Source organism: Asterias rubens, chromosome 19 (genome assembly GCF_902459465.1).
Source record: "Asterias rubens chromosome 19, eAstRub1.3, whole genome shotgun sequence".
Classification (NCBI taxonomy): Eukaryota; Metazoa; Echinodermata; class Asteroidea; order Forcipulatida; family Asteriidae; genus Asterias; species Asterias rubens.
The window spans coordinates 1,948,610-1,966,311 of NC_047080.1; the positions used below are offsets into that span (position 1 = coordinate 1,948,610).

The 17,702-nt window shown below is 40.4% G+C and overlaps 1 protein-coding gene across 1 annotated transcript in view; it reads right to left on the reverse strand.

Annotated features, from left to right (window-relative positions):
- The window catches only part of LOC117303302 (Down syndrome cell adhesion molecule-like protein 1 homolog), a 109,960-nt gene that overhangs the window by 39,803 nt on the left and 52,455 nt on the right, over positions 1 to 17,702 (reverse strand). Inside the window, exons 13-20 of the mRNA XM_033787469.1 lie at positions 11,861 to 12,127; positions 10,047 to 10,244; positions 8,696 to 8,764; positions 6,180 to 6,303; positions 5,429 to 5,607; positions 4,751 to 4,885; positions 3,526 to 3,699; positions 2,359 to 2,429 (exon numbers count right to left, since the gene is read on the reverse strand). Coding sequence (XP_033643360.1) covers positions 2,359 to 2,429; positions 3,526 to 3,699; positions 4,751 to 4,885; positions 5,429 to 5,607; positions 6,180 to 6,303; positions 8,696 to 8,764; positions 10,047 to 10,244; positions 11,861 to 12,127 — 1,217 coding nt within the window. The remainder of the gene's footprint in view (positions 1 to 2,358; positions 2,430 to 3,525; positions 3,700 to 4,750; positions 4,886 to 5,428; positions 5,608 to 6,179; positions 6,304 to 8,695; positions 8,765 to 10,046; positions 10,245 to 11,860; positions 12,128 to 17,702) is intronic.

The window sequence follows — 17,702 nt, forward strand, 5'->3', positions numbered from 1 at the left end:
TGAGAAACTGTCAAGAGGGGAAACATGGCCATCCATCTCAGCCCATGGATAGGACTAAATGGAAGGAACGACATTGGCTCACCCCATAAGGTGCTAATAAGGCGCCATCTTAGAAGAAGTTTCTGCCCTTGTAGAAACTAAGATTCAAATAGGAAGTCTTGAACCACAATAAGAAGACAATCAGAGCATACTGATCGAAACGTCGAGTTTAAACCAACAGTTCTTTTAAGAACCACCCCAACTCATTAGAGATAGTCATTACATGGTGTTACCGCAAACCTTTCTATAAAGAAGTTAGTAAAAACGAACAAATTGTAATGGACCTTGTATAGCGCAAAACGCTGAGGTCATGCACATATTGTACACACGGAGGTCAGCTTTATCCAATGATTAGCCTCCTTTGGCCTAAGTGAGGGTGCTTTTTAGCCTGAGTGAGGGTGCTTTTTAGCCTGAGTGAAAGCCCTTTTTAGCCTGAGTGAGGGCGCTTTTTAGCCTGAGTGAGGGCGCTTTTTAGCCTGAGTGAGGGCGCTTTTTAGCCTGAGTGAGGGCGCTTTTTAGCCTGAGTGAGGGCGCTTTTTAGCCTGAGTGAGGGCGCTTTTTAGCCTGAGTGAGGGCGCTTTTTAGCCTGAGTGAGGGCGCTTTTTAGCCTGAGTGAGGGCGCTTTTTAGCCTGAGTGAGGGCGCTTTTTAGCCCGAGTGAGGGTGCTTTTTAGCCTGAGTGAGGGCGCTTTTTAGCCTGAGTGAGGGTGCTTTTTAGCCTGAGTGAGGGCGCTTTTTAGCCTGAGTGAGGGCGCTTTTTAGCCTGAGTGAGGACGCTTTTTAGCCTGAGTGAGGGCGCTTTTTAGCCTGAGTGAGGGCGCTTTTTAGCCTGAGTGAGGGCGCTTTTTAGCCTGAGTGAGGGCGCTTTTTAGCCTGAGTGAGGGCGCTTTTTAGCCCGAGTGAGGGTGCTTTTAAGCCTGAGTGAGAGCGCTTTTTAGCCTGAGTGAGGGCGCTTTTTAGCCTGAGTGAGGGCACTTTTTAGCCTGAGTGGAGGGCGCTTTTTAGCCTGAGTGAGGACGCTTTTTAGCCTGAGTGGAGGGTGCTTTTTAGCCTGAGTGAGGGCGCTTTTTAGCCTGAATAAGGGCGCTTTTTAGTGTGTTTGAAAACATGACGAATGATAGGTCATAAACAATAGCAAACTTTAATGATATGTTTTTGGGAAGTGCGTGAAAAATTTTAATGTACTAGCTTCCCTCCCCCCCCCCACCCACTCTCAAAAAAGAGCAAGTGCACAAATAACCGTTGTATCATTGTTTTTATTTAAAAAACAAAAACTCCAGCGATGTTATAATAAATGATGGCTATAACGATCTACGACACGCTAAGCTCTTACATGTACAAAGCTTTGATTCAATTTACACCTCACCAAAACAAAGTCAGCTGATGGACTAGACTTGAGTAAGGAATTAATGGAATGCAAAATGGAACTGACAGAGTTGGTGTTAGAGTTGTCATTTTGATGTATTAGTCGAACTCTGATTCTGATACCCGATAAAGAGCTTGATCTTGTATCTTCGTACACAAGCGTCAACTGTGTTTGTTTTGACAATTTTCCGTTGTCTCATTTGTTTTGAAAGGGATTTGAGGATCAATGTTTGTGGATATCAAAAATAATTCCAAACCCATGGATTTTTGGGGGTATTTTTTAATCTAGCCTAGAGGTGAAAGGTCCAAGGGCACCAATAGACCATGTACATTTCTTGGCTAGTCTGGCAGGCAAGATACTGCACTGGTCCTATGGGCAAAATTGACATTTTGTGCCATAATTTCCACATAAATCCAAGAGTTATGAAAGTAAAAGCTGGACAAGTTTTGGGATGTGCCCCCTTTCATCATATCAAAAATTGAAAAGAATTGGACAGTGCAAGTTCCATAAAATATAAGATTCGATGTTTTCTTCCATTGAGCTGTGTACAAATCGTGCCTGCAGGAAGTCCAGGCTTGGTGGCTCTACTGTAAACATGTGATGTCACAGGTCACATCGTCTATAGCCTTTCCAATGAGATATGCAAATTAAAATTACGCCAATTTTGTGCTTACCGCGCAAGTTTCCATTTCATAGCATTTGTTTATGGGAAACTTTCTGCAGGATCTGGGAGAGGTGGCAGCTTACAGTCACTCATCCATCAGATAAAACATACATATTCATAAGCTATATAAACATATTCATAAGCTATATAAACATATTCATAAGCTATATATACATATTCATAAGCTATATAAACATATTCATAAGCTATATATACATATTCATAAGCTATATAAACATATTCGTAAGCTATATAAACATATTCATAAGATTGGGTTTTGTTTTACTCACCGACCAAGACACCAGAATTGTTGTAGAGGATGACGCTGTGATAACGACATTGCTGGGAGAGGCTGTGGGTGCTGCAAAAACAAAACCAATCGATATCAAGACTTTTAAAATAACTAAGAACTCACCAAAAGACCCCCTTAACACCATGATTTAGTTTTGATGTCTGGCGATTCCGCTTTTGCAAACTGAGCCAAAATTGTCAATCGGAAATTTGATATGAATTTATTACAAAGTAAAGTTTAACTTCCTTGTTGGTTAAGAAAACAATCAATGTGTCTGTGCGGAACGGAGGGCTTTGGCAAAAAAAATTTTGTTTTGCAAGTGCCAGATTTGTCACATCCTTAAATGAGGAAATCCTCACAGGAAAATCAACACACACGACTTTATGAAAGTAAATAAACAAAGATGGTCAAATATAAAATGTTATTTCCTTGTGTTATGAAACAATGTCTACGCATTTCATTTAATTTGTATGCGTGCTGACCATGTTTGTGCTAAACAGAAAAGAAAACTCTATGTTACTCGGAAAGAACAGTAATAACCCCCCAAAATAATAGCAAGTATTAAACCACCAGGGAAACTGACTGGGTAACATTTGGGGTTGAACAAAGAACAAATTGACTAGAGCGGGACTTTAACCTCCAGGTTTAACTGACAGTGCCAGCACATAAATCTGGAGGTCGTACTTTCAAGTCATGTTCTAGTTAGTTTGTCTTTGTTCAACCCAAAAGTCAAGGTGTGCCATTTTGCCAGGGAATGTGGTGGGTGGAACTTGCAGGACCTGGCTATTATTGCTACATGTACCTGAGCTCTCATTTTGTGACAGAAGGTCAAATATCACAGTTCAGACCAAGAAGACTTTTCAACAAAAAATTTTGATTTTTATTTCTTTTTCTTTCCTCGATCATGTTTCTAGAAATTAAGCCACAAATAGAACCAACATTTCCTATAAAGTTCCAGCCGTCGATTTCACAAAGAGTTAGGACTCGTCTTATCTCGAGTTAGGACGAGTAACTCGTCCTAACTTAGGATTAATCTTAAGGTCTGCATGCTACAGTGCAGGGTTTGGGAGTCGTCTTAAGTCCTAAGATTAGTCTTAACTTAGGAAGAGTTTTGTGAAATCGATGGCTGGATATTTTCCAACAAAATCCTCTGATGAGTTCTTACCACTCGGTGATGTCATCTGCTCAATATAGTCTGTAAAATCCCCAAACTGGTGCTGTCCATTGTGTAACGTGGCAGCAGTCACACGGAACTGGTACGACGAGATGGGACTCAAACCAACTACAATGGCCTCAATGGTGTACTGGTCATTTCCCAACACCTGAACGCTGGAATAGTCTGAAAAGAAACAAGATGATTTTGTTTTGATTCAATATTTTTATTTCAATTTTGAGTGTGCAAGTGTTGTCAGTCCAACTACAACTAGAACTAGCTATCGATTCTTCCTCTGCCAGCACGACCAGCAAAACGTCCTTCCATGCACTGTTTATCAAGATTTCCCCCCTCTCTCCTTGTAATATGCTTCAGCTTCTTCTTTTGTATGATGTCAACTAAGCATTTCGGGTTCTGGACTTTCTCAAACACACTGGCGTTAGTCTGGTCTTGCCATTGGATATTTAGCACTCACTTCCAGCACCAAAACTCAAAACTTATTCTGTTTCTCATCCTGCTATAATGTCCATGTCTCATCCGTACAGAGCACTTTATAAGACTTCATTATTATTATTACCTCTGTGGGACCCGGAACACACACTCTGACAACACCTGGGACCAATTTCATGGCTCTGCTTACCACAAGCACAGAATCGGCGCTTACGGAAGCAGGGAGTTCTGTGCTTACGGCAAGCGTATTTCACAGGTTAGCGGCGAATTTGGGCTTCTGCGCATGCGTACTTCACGTTACTAGGCATTCTACGCTAACAAGGCTAGCGCAGAAATTCGCGTAAGCGGGGAATCGTGCAGAATTCGGCGGTAAGCAGAGCCATGAAATTGGTCCCAGAAATAAATGTACATTCAAAGATGAAGTGGTCCAAAATTCAAAGAGCTTCCAACTTATTCTGAATTGGAAGAGGGGCGGCATAGAAGTTTTTCCTCCATTTAAAGGATTTGGGTACTTTTTGTAACACAAACCACAATGTCCACAGATTTACATTAAACCTACACCGTTTGAAGATAATGATAATAGAAAGCTTACCTTAAAATATTAGATGCTGAGGTGCTGTAGCTTTTGAGATTATTTTCATGATATTGTTTACTCATTTCTCAAAAACTACAGCACCTCAGCAAGTAATGTTTTCAAGGAAGCTTTCTACTATCAAACTGTGTAAGTGTAAATCTGTGGACATTGTGTTTTTTGTCCAACAAAAAGTACTTAGACACTTTAACCTACCATTGGTTCCAGTCTTCCTGTACTCTACTGTGTAGACTTCTATAGGGCCATTCTTCGTTACAGGGATTTCCCACTGCAGTGTGACGGCAGTCGCATTGAATGATAAGATCTTGAAGTTTCGTGGAGCAGACGGCCCTGAAGGAAAACGAGACGATAAAGTGAACATTACTGTACTCTTCAAAAAATACCAGAGTAGCCTGGTCATTTCTTGTATAACCAAGATAAATATGCTAAGCAGAATGTTCTGCTCAACAGCTTTATGAAATTGGGCCCTGATCCTCTACCTGATCAAATTTGACTTGACCATGGCCCAATTTCATAAAGCACAAAAACTTGTTAAGCACAGAAAATTCTTGCTCTTTAGAACTGTTTACCAGCCGAAAGTCCATAAAGTTTACATTGTTACAACTGGTGCTCCACTCATGTTGTGCTTAATAGCAACACAATTTGCTAAGCAGTAGTTTTCTGTTTAACAACCTTAATGCACTTGGGCCATATGGTATTTTGTGGTCTGGTGAGCATACTTTTGCTATGGTTAGCTACTTGTTGTGCTTAAGCAACTCTTTGAAAGTTGAAATAGAGCCCTGATCAAAACTTGACTTGACCACATGGATCGATCACTCTCCTTGGACCCACTTCCATCGGAGAGTGACTCATGTTACAGAAGTGTGACCCTACCTGTGACAGACGGCGTGGAGGCAACCACAATGTTACTCGGGGACGAGATACCCAGAGAATTCTTGGCGTAGATTCTGAACTGATAAGATCTACTCTCGTCCAGCCCGTAGACTGTGCTTGACTGAGGGCTGATGGTCGCCTCGATACTGTCCAAGAAAGTTGTCCATGATGTCATAAGACTGAAGGCGAAGATAGAAAGTGGTGGGAATAAAACATTTTTAGTATTTTTGTTATTGTATTATTATCATATCTTTATAGTAATGAATCCAAGAACATTCAAAAGGGCCTTGGTAACTCATGGGAGCGAAGATGCTGTTTTGTCAACATCTTTATTTGAGGTGCCAGTCAGAGGCAATTCAGCCTGTAACTGTTCCAGAGCCAGATAACACACCCAGGTCACACCCAAGTTTACAATACAACCAGCGGCCGATTTCACAAAACGCTAGGATTAATCCTATCTCGAGTTAGGACGAGTAACCCCGTCCTAACTTAGGATAGGTTCAATGCGTCCTACGTCTTCAGACAGGGAACTTAACTCGTCCTAAGTCCTAAGATTAATCCTAAGTTAGGATGAGTTTGGTGAAATCGACGGCTGGAAAGTGGCAGCTCAGAGGGATGCAATTTTCATTTCAATATAAAGTTTTAAACCACAAGGGCAACTGAGCAGGTCAATTTTTAAAATAATTTCAGGTTGAACCAACTTTTCAACCCAAGACTATTTATCATGTTTATTGCGTTAACGCCATGTTACCTTAGCTTGTACTGCAGTTGATAGTGTGTTGTATCCATTACATCCCCTCCCACTGACCAATACACAGTAATGGAGTCCCCTGTCACTGGTGCAGCATTTAGTATCGTTGGTGCCCCTGGTAAACCTGCAAGAAAACAAAGGAGCACACAATACGTTCAGTGTTTCATCCCAAAATAAACTTAAAATTTCCTTAGTTTGGTATCCTTTTCATTCCTGTTAAGAAGAAAATTGTTAAGCAATTATTTTCTGCTTAAAGGCACTGCAGCCGATTTCACGAAACGCTAGGATTAATCCTAACTCAAGTTAGAATGGGTTCAATGCGTCCTATGTATTTGGATATGGAACTGACCCAGTCTTAAGTCCTAAGATTAATCCTAAGTTAGGAAGAGTTCGGTGAAATCGACGGCTGGACACTGAGAAACTACTCAAAATAGTTGTTAGCATAATAACTGAACAAGAAACGGATAATACAAAATTTATATATACAATGTATCTATGTTTTAATACACCGAGTGAAAATACAAGTCTGACAATTACCAAAGGTGTACAGTGCCTTTAAGGCAACTCTATGAAATTGGGCCCAGGCCACAGAATGTGCTCTTCGTCACTTTAGCTCCTTTTCTCCGGCACAGAATTCAAGGTTTTGTTACAACCTGGTCATTCTCATTTGACCACAACACAGACACCCGGGTTCAAAAGACAGATTATTATGACAAGCGTCCCCGGTCCCCACAAACACTTCCAAATGTTCGCTTACGACAATGCAGGGGCGTTGTGACGTACACCGCCGACCACAGAAGAGATTTAATTACGATCCGGTGAGGTTTTAACAAACGGGGCAGACAACTCAAGGGTTTCAACGGACATCGAGAAGTTTCCTGCTGAGCAGATGGCAGCCATCAATTTTCCTAACCACTCGCAGATGACAGGTTTCTGTTTGAACCCTGTGGGGAACCAAGTCCTAGCGCTCCATCATCAATTAGCAGGGGGCTTTTGTCAATGTGTAACATTCTTCTGGAAGTACAACGGACGTTTGTTTGAGTTCTCACCCCCGAAAGGGGTGAGCTTATAATGGTAATAAAAACCATTCTTACAAAGTGCATCAGACCGTTTCAGTTAAAGATTCTACCGCGTTTCAAAACTGGCATGTCACTGCTGATGCGCCAACACACACATTTTGTTCACAGGTATATGTGAATGTAGCGTCTACAACCACCAGATGCAAAGTCAAGCATTTAAAGGGAAGGTATATGTTCCGTAATCACCCTTAAAATGACTGGCGATAAAAACTTACTTGGTTAAAAGTGCAGCAACTTTGGACAGTATAAAGCATTTTGAGAATCATTTCTCTTTTAAGTGTCATGGTTGTGGAAAAAAAGATACCAGCTTTTATTCTCCAAAATTTGAATCTGAGATGCGCTACTGATTATTCTTCATGCGTGGATAATCGCTCTGGATTTTTGGCGATATCTAAAAAACGCAAACACCTTTTGAAACGAAATTTTCTTAGGTTAGTTTGATTGTATAAACTTAATTGATGGAGAATTAAAACAATGGAGCGGTTCCAAAAACCAAAGGTATACTTTTTCCTTGAAACCCCCCCCCCCAGGATATTGAGGGCAAGAGTTTCTTCTTTGAGGTATGAGGACAACAATGATAATGGGTAAAGTACTAAACTTGAGGGAGTCATCCTTAAAAGATGTTTACATATCTGAAATATCATCCCCAGACGTTTCCATAGGGATTTATGCCACCAACTCTGTTTATCTCTGATAAACTAACACACAAAGTGAAACAATCCATAAAGAAACCCAGTTGTATCCATGCCACCAAGCAACCCCCCCCCCCTCCTAGATCCCAGGGGCTAGACCTTGTCACCTGAGACTGCAACTCTCGGACCATCTTGAAGAATTTCCTCTCCCACCGCAAAGTTACAAAAGTTCAACCTTACTGACCTCTTTCTTCCTGCAGTGGGTTTACCGGTCGGACAAGAAACCACAAGAATTAAGAAGTTCAGAGAGTTCCTTGACAGGAAATCCTGCCAAGCAAATAATTGTGTCAAGAAAGTCAAACTAACTTTTTGAGGAAAAAAAATAGTTAGGGGTCGACTGAGGAAAAATTTTACTCGAGTGGGACTTGAACCGGCAACTACAAAATTAACATGCCCTAATGTTGGTAGTCACCCCATTTTGTCGTTGTCCAGAAAATAAATCAATAAAATGTGGCAGAAAGCACTAACAGCTACAGAGTTTGAAGTAGCCTTTTGATACGCTCAGTGGCCTAGTAGTCTAGGAAACTGCTTGAGAATGGCTGAGGTCGTGGGTTCGAAACCAACCCCAGCGACACCCCTGTAGGTTTTTTGTTCCTGCAGTTTTGAGTTTTGGTTGTAATGCACCATACCTCAGTTAGTGGAGGAAACATCCAAGTTTTCTCCCAGCCACCTTAGTTGGGATCTTAACTTACCTTCCCTGATGATGGGCAAAACTGTCTTAATGATCTAGACCTTGTTGACTTACCAAGTACGGAGATGCGGAAGTTTTCCCTAGTGTTTCCGACGCCATTAGAAGCTACACAGCTGTAGTCACCTACAAAAAAAATCCGACAAAAATTGGTATATTGGTATATCATACATTGTATGTGAAGAATTTTAAATCTTTTTTTTTTTACCAAGCAGAAATATATGAGTTCAGATGAGTCTCACATTTGTAGATTGGGTGGGAAATTTAAGAAACAAGTAATGTTTTTAAGATTTCAATGTTTTGAGCTAAAATTTTGTCAAAACTACCCTACTTTGAAGGGAATCCTTTCCATAAAAAAGTTTATACTGTTAACATGTGCAGTGCTTCTTACATAGTAAGTTTTTATGGTCATCAATTGGAGTATTTACCAGTCATATGACCCTACCTTTAACATAAATGAAAACAAAGGGCCTACATAAATGCAGAAAACATTAAAGTTCATGTCTACTGTGGAGCCTTGAAAAACTAAACAAAATCAGCTGTTAACCCATGACATCTCTAATCGCTCAACAAAACTACCGACAATTTTACCCTAAATGTTAAACGGCTCATGACAAATGTTTAACATTTCGAGAGAGAAGCACGAGGGAAGCTTATCCTATGGGGGGAAATGTTACACTTACATCCGTCCCCCGGGAGCGGGGTTGAACAAAACTAGAAACCCATGTTTCACCATGTGAACGCTTGATGAAAGGGGGGTTGGATAGTGGAGGTCGGGATCAAAAGGTTTAGGGCTTCGCAAGGAGGTCTCTTTTTATAAGCGGTTAATTCTGATTTTGTTTAAGGAAGAGGGAGGTGCTCCCGGGGAAACTAGGTTATCGAATGAGGTCGGACAAGGGAAGATCGTACTGGCTTGATGAGTTCAGGATTACTGGCTTTCAAGAAACCTCAATAGTTGTGATGTACATCACTTGGTCTTTAATTCTCAATGTGATCATGTCCAAGCATCTCGAATTATTCTTCAAACAAACTCTAAATTAGACTGGCCCCTCTCATAAAATGCAGATCAATGCTGTATTCTTAATGGTGTATAGGGAATAGACTCAATCAAGATGGCTGCTAGGTAAGGGTAGGCTTGTGGACAAGACGTTAAATGTTTGTCGAGATGATAGCGCTCCAACTCTCTCTGCAATTCTTGCAACACTGGCGATGGTCTTGCGAGAGCGCAACCATGCTCTAATTTAATGGAGAGCAGTCAGGGAGCCAGCCTTGCACGAGAAGTGATCTCGCAAGAGCAGACTTCGATCTCAGAGAGCATCATGTGGCTACTGAGTGTATTACGCTCACACGACATTAACGACTTGTCCACAAGTCTAGGTACGGAATACACAGCTCTCTATAGTCATACCTTGATCTTCCTTGGTAACCGAAGCAATGGTCAGGGAACCGGGCGAGCTGAAGATGATTCTTTCTGATGCAATGATCACATCCTGCCCCTTCAGCCATGTAATGGTCGGCTCCGGAAATGCGCTAGTAATACAATGAACGGTGAAAGACGTCCCAGCGTCGACTGTCGAGTCGCTTATCGGTAAAATGTCTGGAGCAACTGAGGTTGAACGAGAGAGAAATAATTTAGCGATTCCATTTTTGACTATTTGCATGATTTCAGAGGGAATTTTCTGCGTGGACTGTCTAGTCGCTTATAAGGGAAATGTCGTGAGCAACTGAGATCGAAAGAAAAGAAATTCCATTTGTGACTATTTGCATGATTTCAGAGGGAATTTTCTACAAGTTAAGTTTGTTTTGATAAAGGCTATTTGTCATGTCCTTGGAGATGGAAAACATACTTGAAAATTTTATTTATTTTAGCAATGGAATAAATTCCATAACTTGAGAATGCTGTAGACATTTGGAATAAACTTGTGAACAAAGTGAGTGAGAACATTTGTTTTCTTTTTCTTTTCTAAACAAGAGCAAATATTCTAATAAAAAATGTCATGGTGGTAAACCACAAGGGAAACAGATAGGGTAAACTTCAAGTGATTTGGGGTTGAAGTGGTTGTGCCGAACGAAAAATCAAAGTATGCCTGTGATATTTTTTCCCAGGACTCGTGGAAAGTACTGAGTATACAGTGCTAACACACATCGGTGTATGGGTAAAAAAAAAAAAAAAAAAAATTAAAAATTTAAGTATTGAACCAGACATTAATCAATGCACAAATTCACAACCGTATCCTTACAAACAAAAAAATATGTTTGAAACTCCCTTTAAGGTGTTTATAAGAGAAAAACAACTCCAATAGGTGTTAAAAAACCCCTTTAAAGGTGTTTATAAGAGAAACACAACTCCAATAGGTGTTAAATACCAACAGGACGATTAAATCATCGAGGGTCTGGTTTATCTGTCCGCATCAGGTTTGTTCACATGTGCTAGCATTCATCGATGAAACCTGAGAGTTTCCTGGCGAGGGGAAACCCCATGGGTACAACGGTTTGAAATGCGAGGCGCCTCACCTCTGAAGAAATAGTTACGATGGGGGAAAAACTAGAGCAGCGCTCAGGCGGTAAACAGAATAAATTGTATTTTAGGAGTTTTGCAATGACTCAGTGGAATTGTGTAAGGAACTGCGATAGATTGGAACCTTGCATGTTGGGATCTAACTCATGCTTTGTGCTTGGTAGACGCAACATTTGTGATGCGGTCGAGCGATTTGTAATTTTTTATATATATTTTTATTTTTTATTTGAAAAGAGCATAATCTGCGCTTCAATGCTGTTAAGACCCGTGTGTTGAAACCCTTTTGGTTCAAAAGATGTGAAAGTAGAAACACCAAGAGATGTGAAAGAATGAAACTGGGATAAAGGGGTTTTAAGTTGAGTGGTTTTCAGTTTGCAAACAGAACAGGTACTTCCTGTATTGTTTAAAAAAATAATTCCTGAAGTTTACGCATTCTGGGCCCAATTTCATGGCTCTGCTTACCGTAAGCAAATAATCGGCGCTTACGAAAGCAGAGAATTCTGTGCTTACTGCAAGCGTATTTCACGAGTAATCGGGGAATTTTTGCTTCTGCGCATGCGTACTCCACATTACTAGGCATTCTACGCTTGCAAGGCTAGCACAGAAATTCGGCGCTTGCACGTAAGCGGGGAATCGTGATCGTAAGCGCAGAATTTGGCAGTAAGCAGAGCCATGAAATTTGACCAAGATTTGAAGACTCTCACCTCTGACTTGCAGGTTAGCCTCTGATTCAGCCTGACCCTGCCTGTTCTGCGCCCGGCATGTGACTTTCCCTATAGTTAAATCACTGGCCGAGCTTACAGTCAGTATCTGCCCCTGGTTGGAGATACTACCCCAGCTCGGAACCGGCCCGTCGTTGAAAAACCACACTAGGTCTGGTCTCGGTTCCCCGCTCGCTTGGCATACGAAGACAACGACTGCTTCCTGGTAGACTGTTTGGTTGGTGAGCGGAGTGGTGATGACTGGTGGAGCTGGGGGGGGGGGGGAAATAAATAAATAAAATTATCATTATAAAATTCCTCAAAAGTAGACTGTAGTAATATGGAAATTTGCATCGAGCTAAAGAATATTAATTGGGGTTTTAACCCATATACACCAATGTGTGATAGCACTGTAAACTCAGCACTTTCCTGTGCTCTGTGAAAAAAAAACTCAAGTTCTTCAATTTTGGCGGGAAAACTGTTGGCAAAAAAGGAATCAAAGTCTCTGTGAAATGGTCAGTACCGGGCCTCAACATGTTCAAACAACTAGTTTAAAACTGATTCAACGCGTTTTGATTCCCATTTATAATATACATTTTTGTAAAATTTCCGTTTCCGTTTTATTGACCAAAACAAAAGAGTCTACTAACTTAATTGGTTTACAACATGATAACAATCCCTCTCAAAATAGACTTAGTACACCTCACACCTTCTAACCTAATAACCCAATTTGCAAAACCCGGAAGTCTGGTGCTCTAAGCTGAAACAAAGCCAGCCAATAAGCCATGGGTGTTGTCCCAACTTGGCAATGAACAACAATCCACTAATGACAGATTGATTGTAGGTAAGTTCTATTGTGTGCTAATTTGAGGTACCTTAATCATGTCAGAGGAAGTGGTCGGGATTACTTTGTTCGAGCCGAGCTAGAATGCCGCCAAGTTTAGTGTCATGTAAATGTCACGCAACCGACATAGCTGATATTATAAGGCATTCTGATTATACATGTAGCTATAAAGCCTTTTGTTATGAGGCAATTGCAAGGTCATTATGGAGTTTGTGTAGAAAATTCTTCACTAATAAAACCCTGCTTTCAAGCAGTGATTGCTCATAGCATATGCGTCACTCACTGTTAACTAGACTGCTTTTTGATTGACAGCTTCGGTTTTTCGGGAGACTATGAAACCGCATTCTTCATATTAGTTTTGTATAAGAACCTTTGCATCGCTGAACCTCCGTGCACAATTCCCAGCCAATGATAGGTCTCCCTTTGGCCTCAGTGAGGGCGATGTTTAAGCTTGTGACATCAATGTAAAGGGGCTATTCTATAACGTGGGCCACACTTGCCAGGATGTTGTTTGAAGGCCCAGACTTTTTCAGTACATTCCTACTAGTGTAAATGATAAGAGGTATCAATAAGGCAGCTGCTCATGTTAGCGAGGCTGCCACAAACTATTTTACTGGTGTTTTTTAGTGTATTTGATCTTGAACTTTTGTTGTTACTAGTAGAAACTTTATACATCAAGTAATAAACCACAAGGGAAACTGACTGAGTAAATTTGTAAACAATTTTTTGGATTGACCAAGTTTTTTTTTACAAGAGCAGGGCTTAAACCTACGACCTCCAGATAAACGTACCAGTAAAAGTTATCTGTGGTTGTATTTATAACTTTGAAATTAGGCAATTGATCATGCACTTTCCCTTTAAGGTATCGTTGTTGTTCAGACTGTAACAAGAATTGAGGTCAGTCGGGATCAAATGATATTAATCATAACTAGAATAATTACAATAGGATTATATAGGTAAATTGAATCTCCTGACTTGGGACTAGTGGAACGGTTTATGCTTGACCCGACGACCAGCAAAGTGTCTTGGCTTTGTAGGGTATGGTCAAATCGAGGGATAGCATTTAGGTTTGGGTGATCGAAGAGTAGGTTTTGAAACTTAACCGTTGACAGACAAGATTAAGATAAATCGCAATGGGACAAATGGATAAAGGAACACATACAGAAACAAAAGTATCATAAGAAAAACATGAATAATAGTAGCTTTTTATATAATGGTCATATCTGTCTCTCAGTGGCGCTCATGGCGCGTCAACATTCCGTATTTTCCTGCATGGAATGTGGATCTACTTTTTTTAAAGAATGAGACAAGTTCCAGTACCAGAAATGGTTGATAAGGAAGGTGCTGTGGTACAATTTTCTGCCAATCAAATCACGATAAGCTGGTTCATTACACAACACACAGGCCAATAGATTTACCTCACATTTTTTTGAACCACTTTTGCGGCCACATTGATCCTTTAAAATGTCAAGAAAACAAATTGGTGCACTTTAAATCCATCTGGAAGACGCAAGAGACTTGCACAGTCTATGAGAAATTGACAAATTTTGAGTTCTGAAGAAGTTGAAGGTTTGAGGTCATTCGTTATTGCTCAAATCTAACCCATGGTATGACCAATTAAAAGCAATTTGACGTTGCATTTCCTCATTTTGAGCGTCCTTCGGTTTTGTTTTTTTACCTTGATACATATCGCTCTTTACTGATGTTGAATTCAACAAATTAAATCTCCTGAAAGCTAATGACGTTAATAGCTAATACATCTATCATTGAGTAATATTTGTTTGAGCCCCCCCCCCTCACCCTTTCCAGTGAGTGTATTTAGAAGGCAATAAACAAGTAACCAGCAATTAGAAGTGGGGTCATGAGACCATGGCCGAATTTCAAGGCTGAAAATTGTGTCCTTGCAACATGAACAAAATCATAGTTCAAGAAAATGTTTCTAGCGTCACTCCCCAAGATTTTCTTGTAAGATTTTTGGGAAAGGGACAAGAAATGTTTTTCCTTAACAGACGTTTGGTCCCAACAAGGGCTGTGTCTTTCTTCCTTCTGATAGCAAACAAGAAAATATGAAGGCGATCAGTGACAAATCCTGAAAACTTCTGACAAATCGTAGATCGTAAACACTTCAAGAGGCACCACAAACCATGATACAAGGCCCGTTCACACAGGCCTCGATAATGAGAACGAAAACGAGAATGTTAACAATGCACGCCCTCGGTTGGTTGAATGTTTTTTTTTTTTGTGGGGGGGGGGGGGGGGGGTGATTTCCAATCAGTCCCCGGGCATTTCATCTAAAATCCTGTTGTTCTAAGCTCCTTGATTGCTCCCCCACCCTTACCCTAACCTTTTCCGAATCGTGCCTTCCCCAAATATTTGCTCTCCATTGACTTCACACATACTCTACACAGTGGAAATGAAACTAGACATTGAACAAAAACAGCCCACTGCGAGATCCAGAAGGAAGGAACGTAAATTGTGTTTTTACAACCCGTGTGGAGAGTGTCTCTGCGGAGAGAAGAACTTTGCAATTGCCAGAGGCATATTAAAGTACTCTCTACGGGTGAAAAATAAACCACGCTGAGCAAATTTGCATGTTCCCCTTTTACATGGTGTTCTTAAGCAAAGACACAGGTGTGTGGCAACTCCTTACCTAAGAGTGGCTTTAAGCGTTGTTTGGGCCAAACTTGTTTGAGCCAAAAATGTAATAAAATAATAAAAAATTTTAAAAAAGTTAACATTTCTATTTTTTTTTATACTTTTGCTTAAAGAGTTTAGTTCATTAAATTTGCAATTTTGTTTAAAATCATTGTCACGCCCCCTCCCCCCCCCCCTTGTGAGGGTGGGGGGTAAACATTTCTTTGTAAAACCCTGTATGCTTCATGGGATTACAGGAAAGGTTAGTACAGATAGCCTTCGTAGGGGTTTGCAAAACACGCCTTCCAAAAGCATTTCAAGAATATTTGTGCAGGGTATACAAGGTACTACAGACACTGCCAGAAACGTGGTAGCGAACCCAGCTTTCTTTGGCCTTCCAAAAGCATTTCAAGAATATTTGTGCAAAGTACTACAGACACTACAGACACTGCCAGAACCCAGCTTTCTTTGGCCTTGGTGCCCTTCAAAAGATTCCCATAGACTTTTCAAATTATGCAAGTGCTCTTTTCAACATGAAAATGGCCTTGCCCTCTCCCAGATGAAAGTCCAGGCCAGTGGGTTACTGCTTTGAGTTTGAATTTGCTCTTTGTTCCTAATCCTTCCTTCTTTTAGAACCATCTGTAATACTATGCCTTAAAGGCAGTGGACACTATTGGTAATTACTCAAAATATTTATCATCATAAAACCTTTCTTGATTACAAGTAATGGGGAGAGATGGATGGTATATAACATTGTGAGAAACGGCTCCCTCTGAAGTGACGTAGTCTTCGAGAAAGAAGTAATTTTCCACAAATTTGATTTCGACACCTCAAGTTTAGAATTTGAGGTCTCGGAATCAAGCATCAGAAAGCACACAACTTCGTGTGACAAGGGTGTTTTTTCTTTCATTATTATCTCGCAAATTCGACGACCGATTGAACTCAAATTTTCACAGGTTAGTTATTTTATGCATATGTTGAGATACACCAACTGTGAAGACTAGTCTTTGACAATTACCAATAGTGTCCACTGTCTTAAAGGAAGATGTCTCATTTTAAGGTGAAAAAAAAAAAAACACACAAAATGTCCATTACAGTCCATGTAAAACAAAACTCAAATAAAACTTGGTTTTGGAATGTGGACACATGGCCAACAAGAACCTTTAGCACAACGCATGACACAACACAAAAAAAAAAAAATTATGTTTCAAAATGGCAAAGAAAATAAAGTAACAAAACTTGGGGGACTCGGAACATTTCCCAACCACAACATGGTCAAATTAAGCTCAAATTTTCACAGGTTTGTTATTTTATGCATATGTTGAGACACACCAACTGTGAAGACTAGTCTTTGACAATTACCAATAGTGTCCAGTGTCTTTAAACTGAACCCACTAGCTCAAAAGCAGGCAGTTAAATTTAACCCTAACCTTTTGGAACCCAGACATGCCAGAGGGATTCTAGGAGGCGAACAAATGTTGTGTTTTCTCTTTAATTAAAACAGCTGATTCATTCGAACATCTACAAGGAACATCCGGGATACACTTTAAGTCTCTCTCGTTAAAAAGAAAAACCTCTGGTTGTGATTTATCAATAAGGAGGGAAACGAGGGATAATCGGGCGTTAAAAGAAGAACCATCAGTTATCTCTTAATGATGTACCGGGAAGAGTTCCGACAGGGAGTCTCACCCAGTTCCTGTTCCATGTTTCCCCGAGATTAAAGGGCAGGTGGTGTATCAATTAGCCATTTGGAGAAATTAGGAGAGGTTTTTCGGTAGCACCATTCGTAAATCACTTTTCAAGGAGTGGTTATTCTGAAAAGAACGGGGGATTGAAAACTCAACGTTTTGATCAATAGACCGTATTGAATATGACGTCACGCGGCTCAAATATCTGACCTACAAGATGGCGTATGTGCAGGTGCGGGCGTGCATGTGCCGTAAAAATCAATCCGGGAATGTTGCGTGCTGCCTGCTTCGATGATGTACGCGTTTGGACGCGCATACGGTTTGCCCTACAAGATGGCGAATTTTTATAGCAAAAAGGGGTTATTCAATACGGTCTTTAGGCCTATGCTCTGATCATCTTAAGAAGGAAATATTGACTTTTCAGCCACCAGCTCTTTACCTATTTTAAGAAAATTTGAAAGCCCAAGACGTTTTGAGCAAATCCTGAAGTAAGGACAATTTCTGAGAAATCACATGCCTGTATCAACAACATGGCTAAAACAAAACTGAAACATTGCCGTTAGGAGTGAGGAAAATGTGAGGGGCACAATTAATCTTTACCGAGATCATTATCCAGCAATTCAAATGAACAAGAATATTTATTACAATACTTTTCATATTTGATTGATCTTTTCCCAAG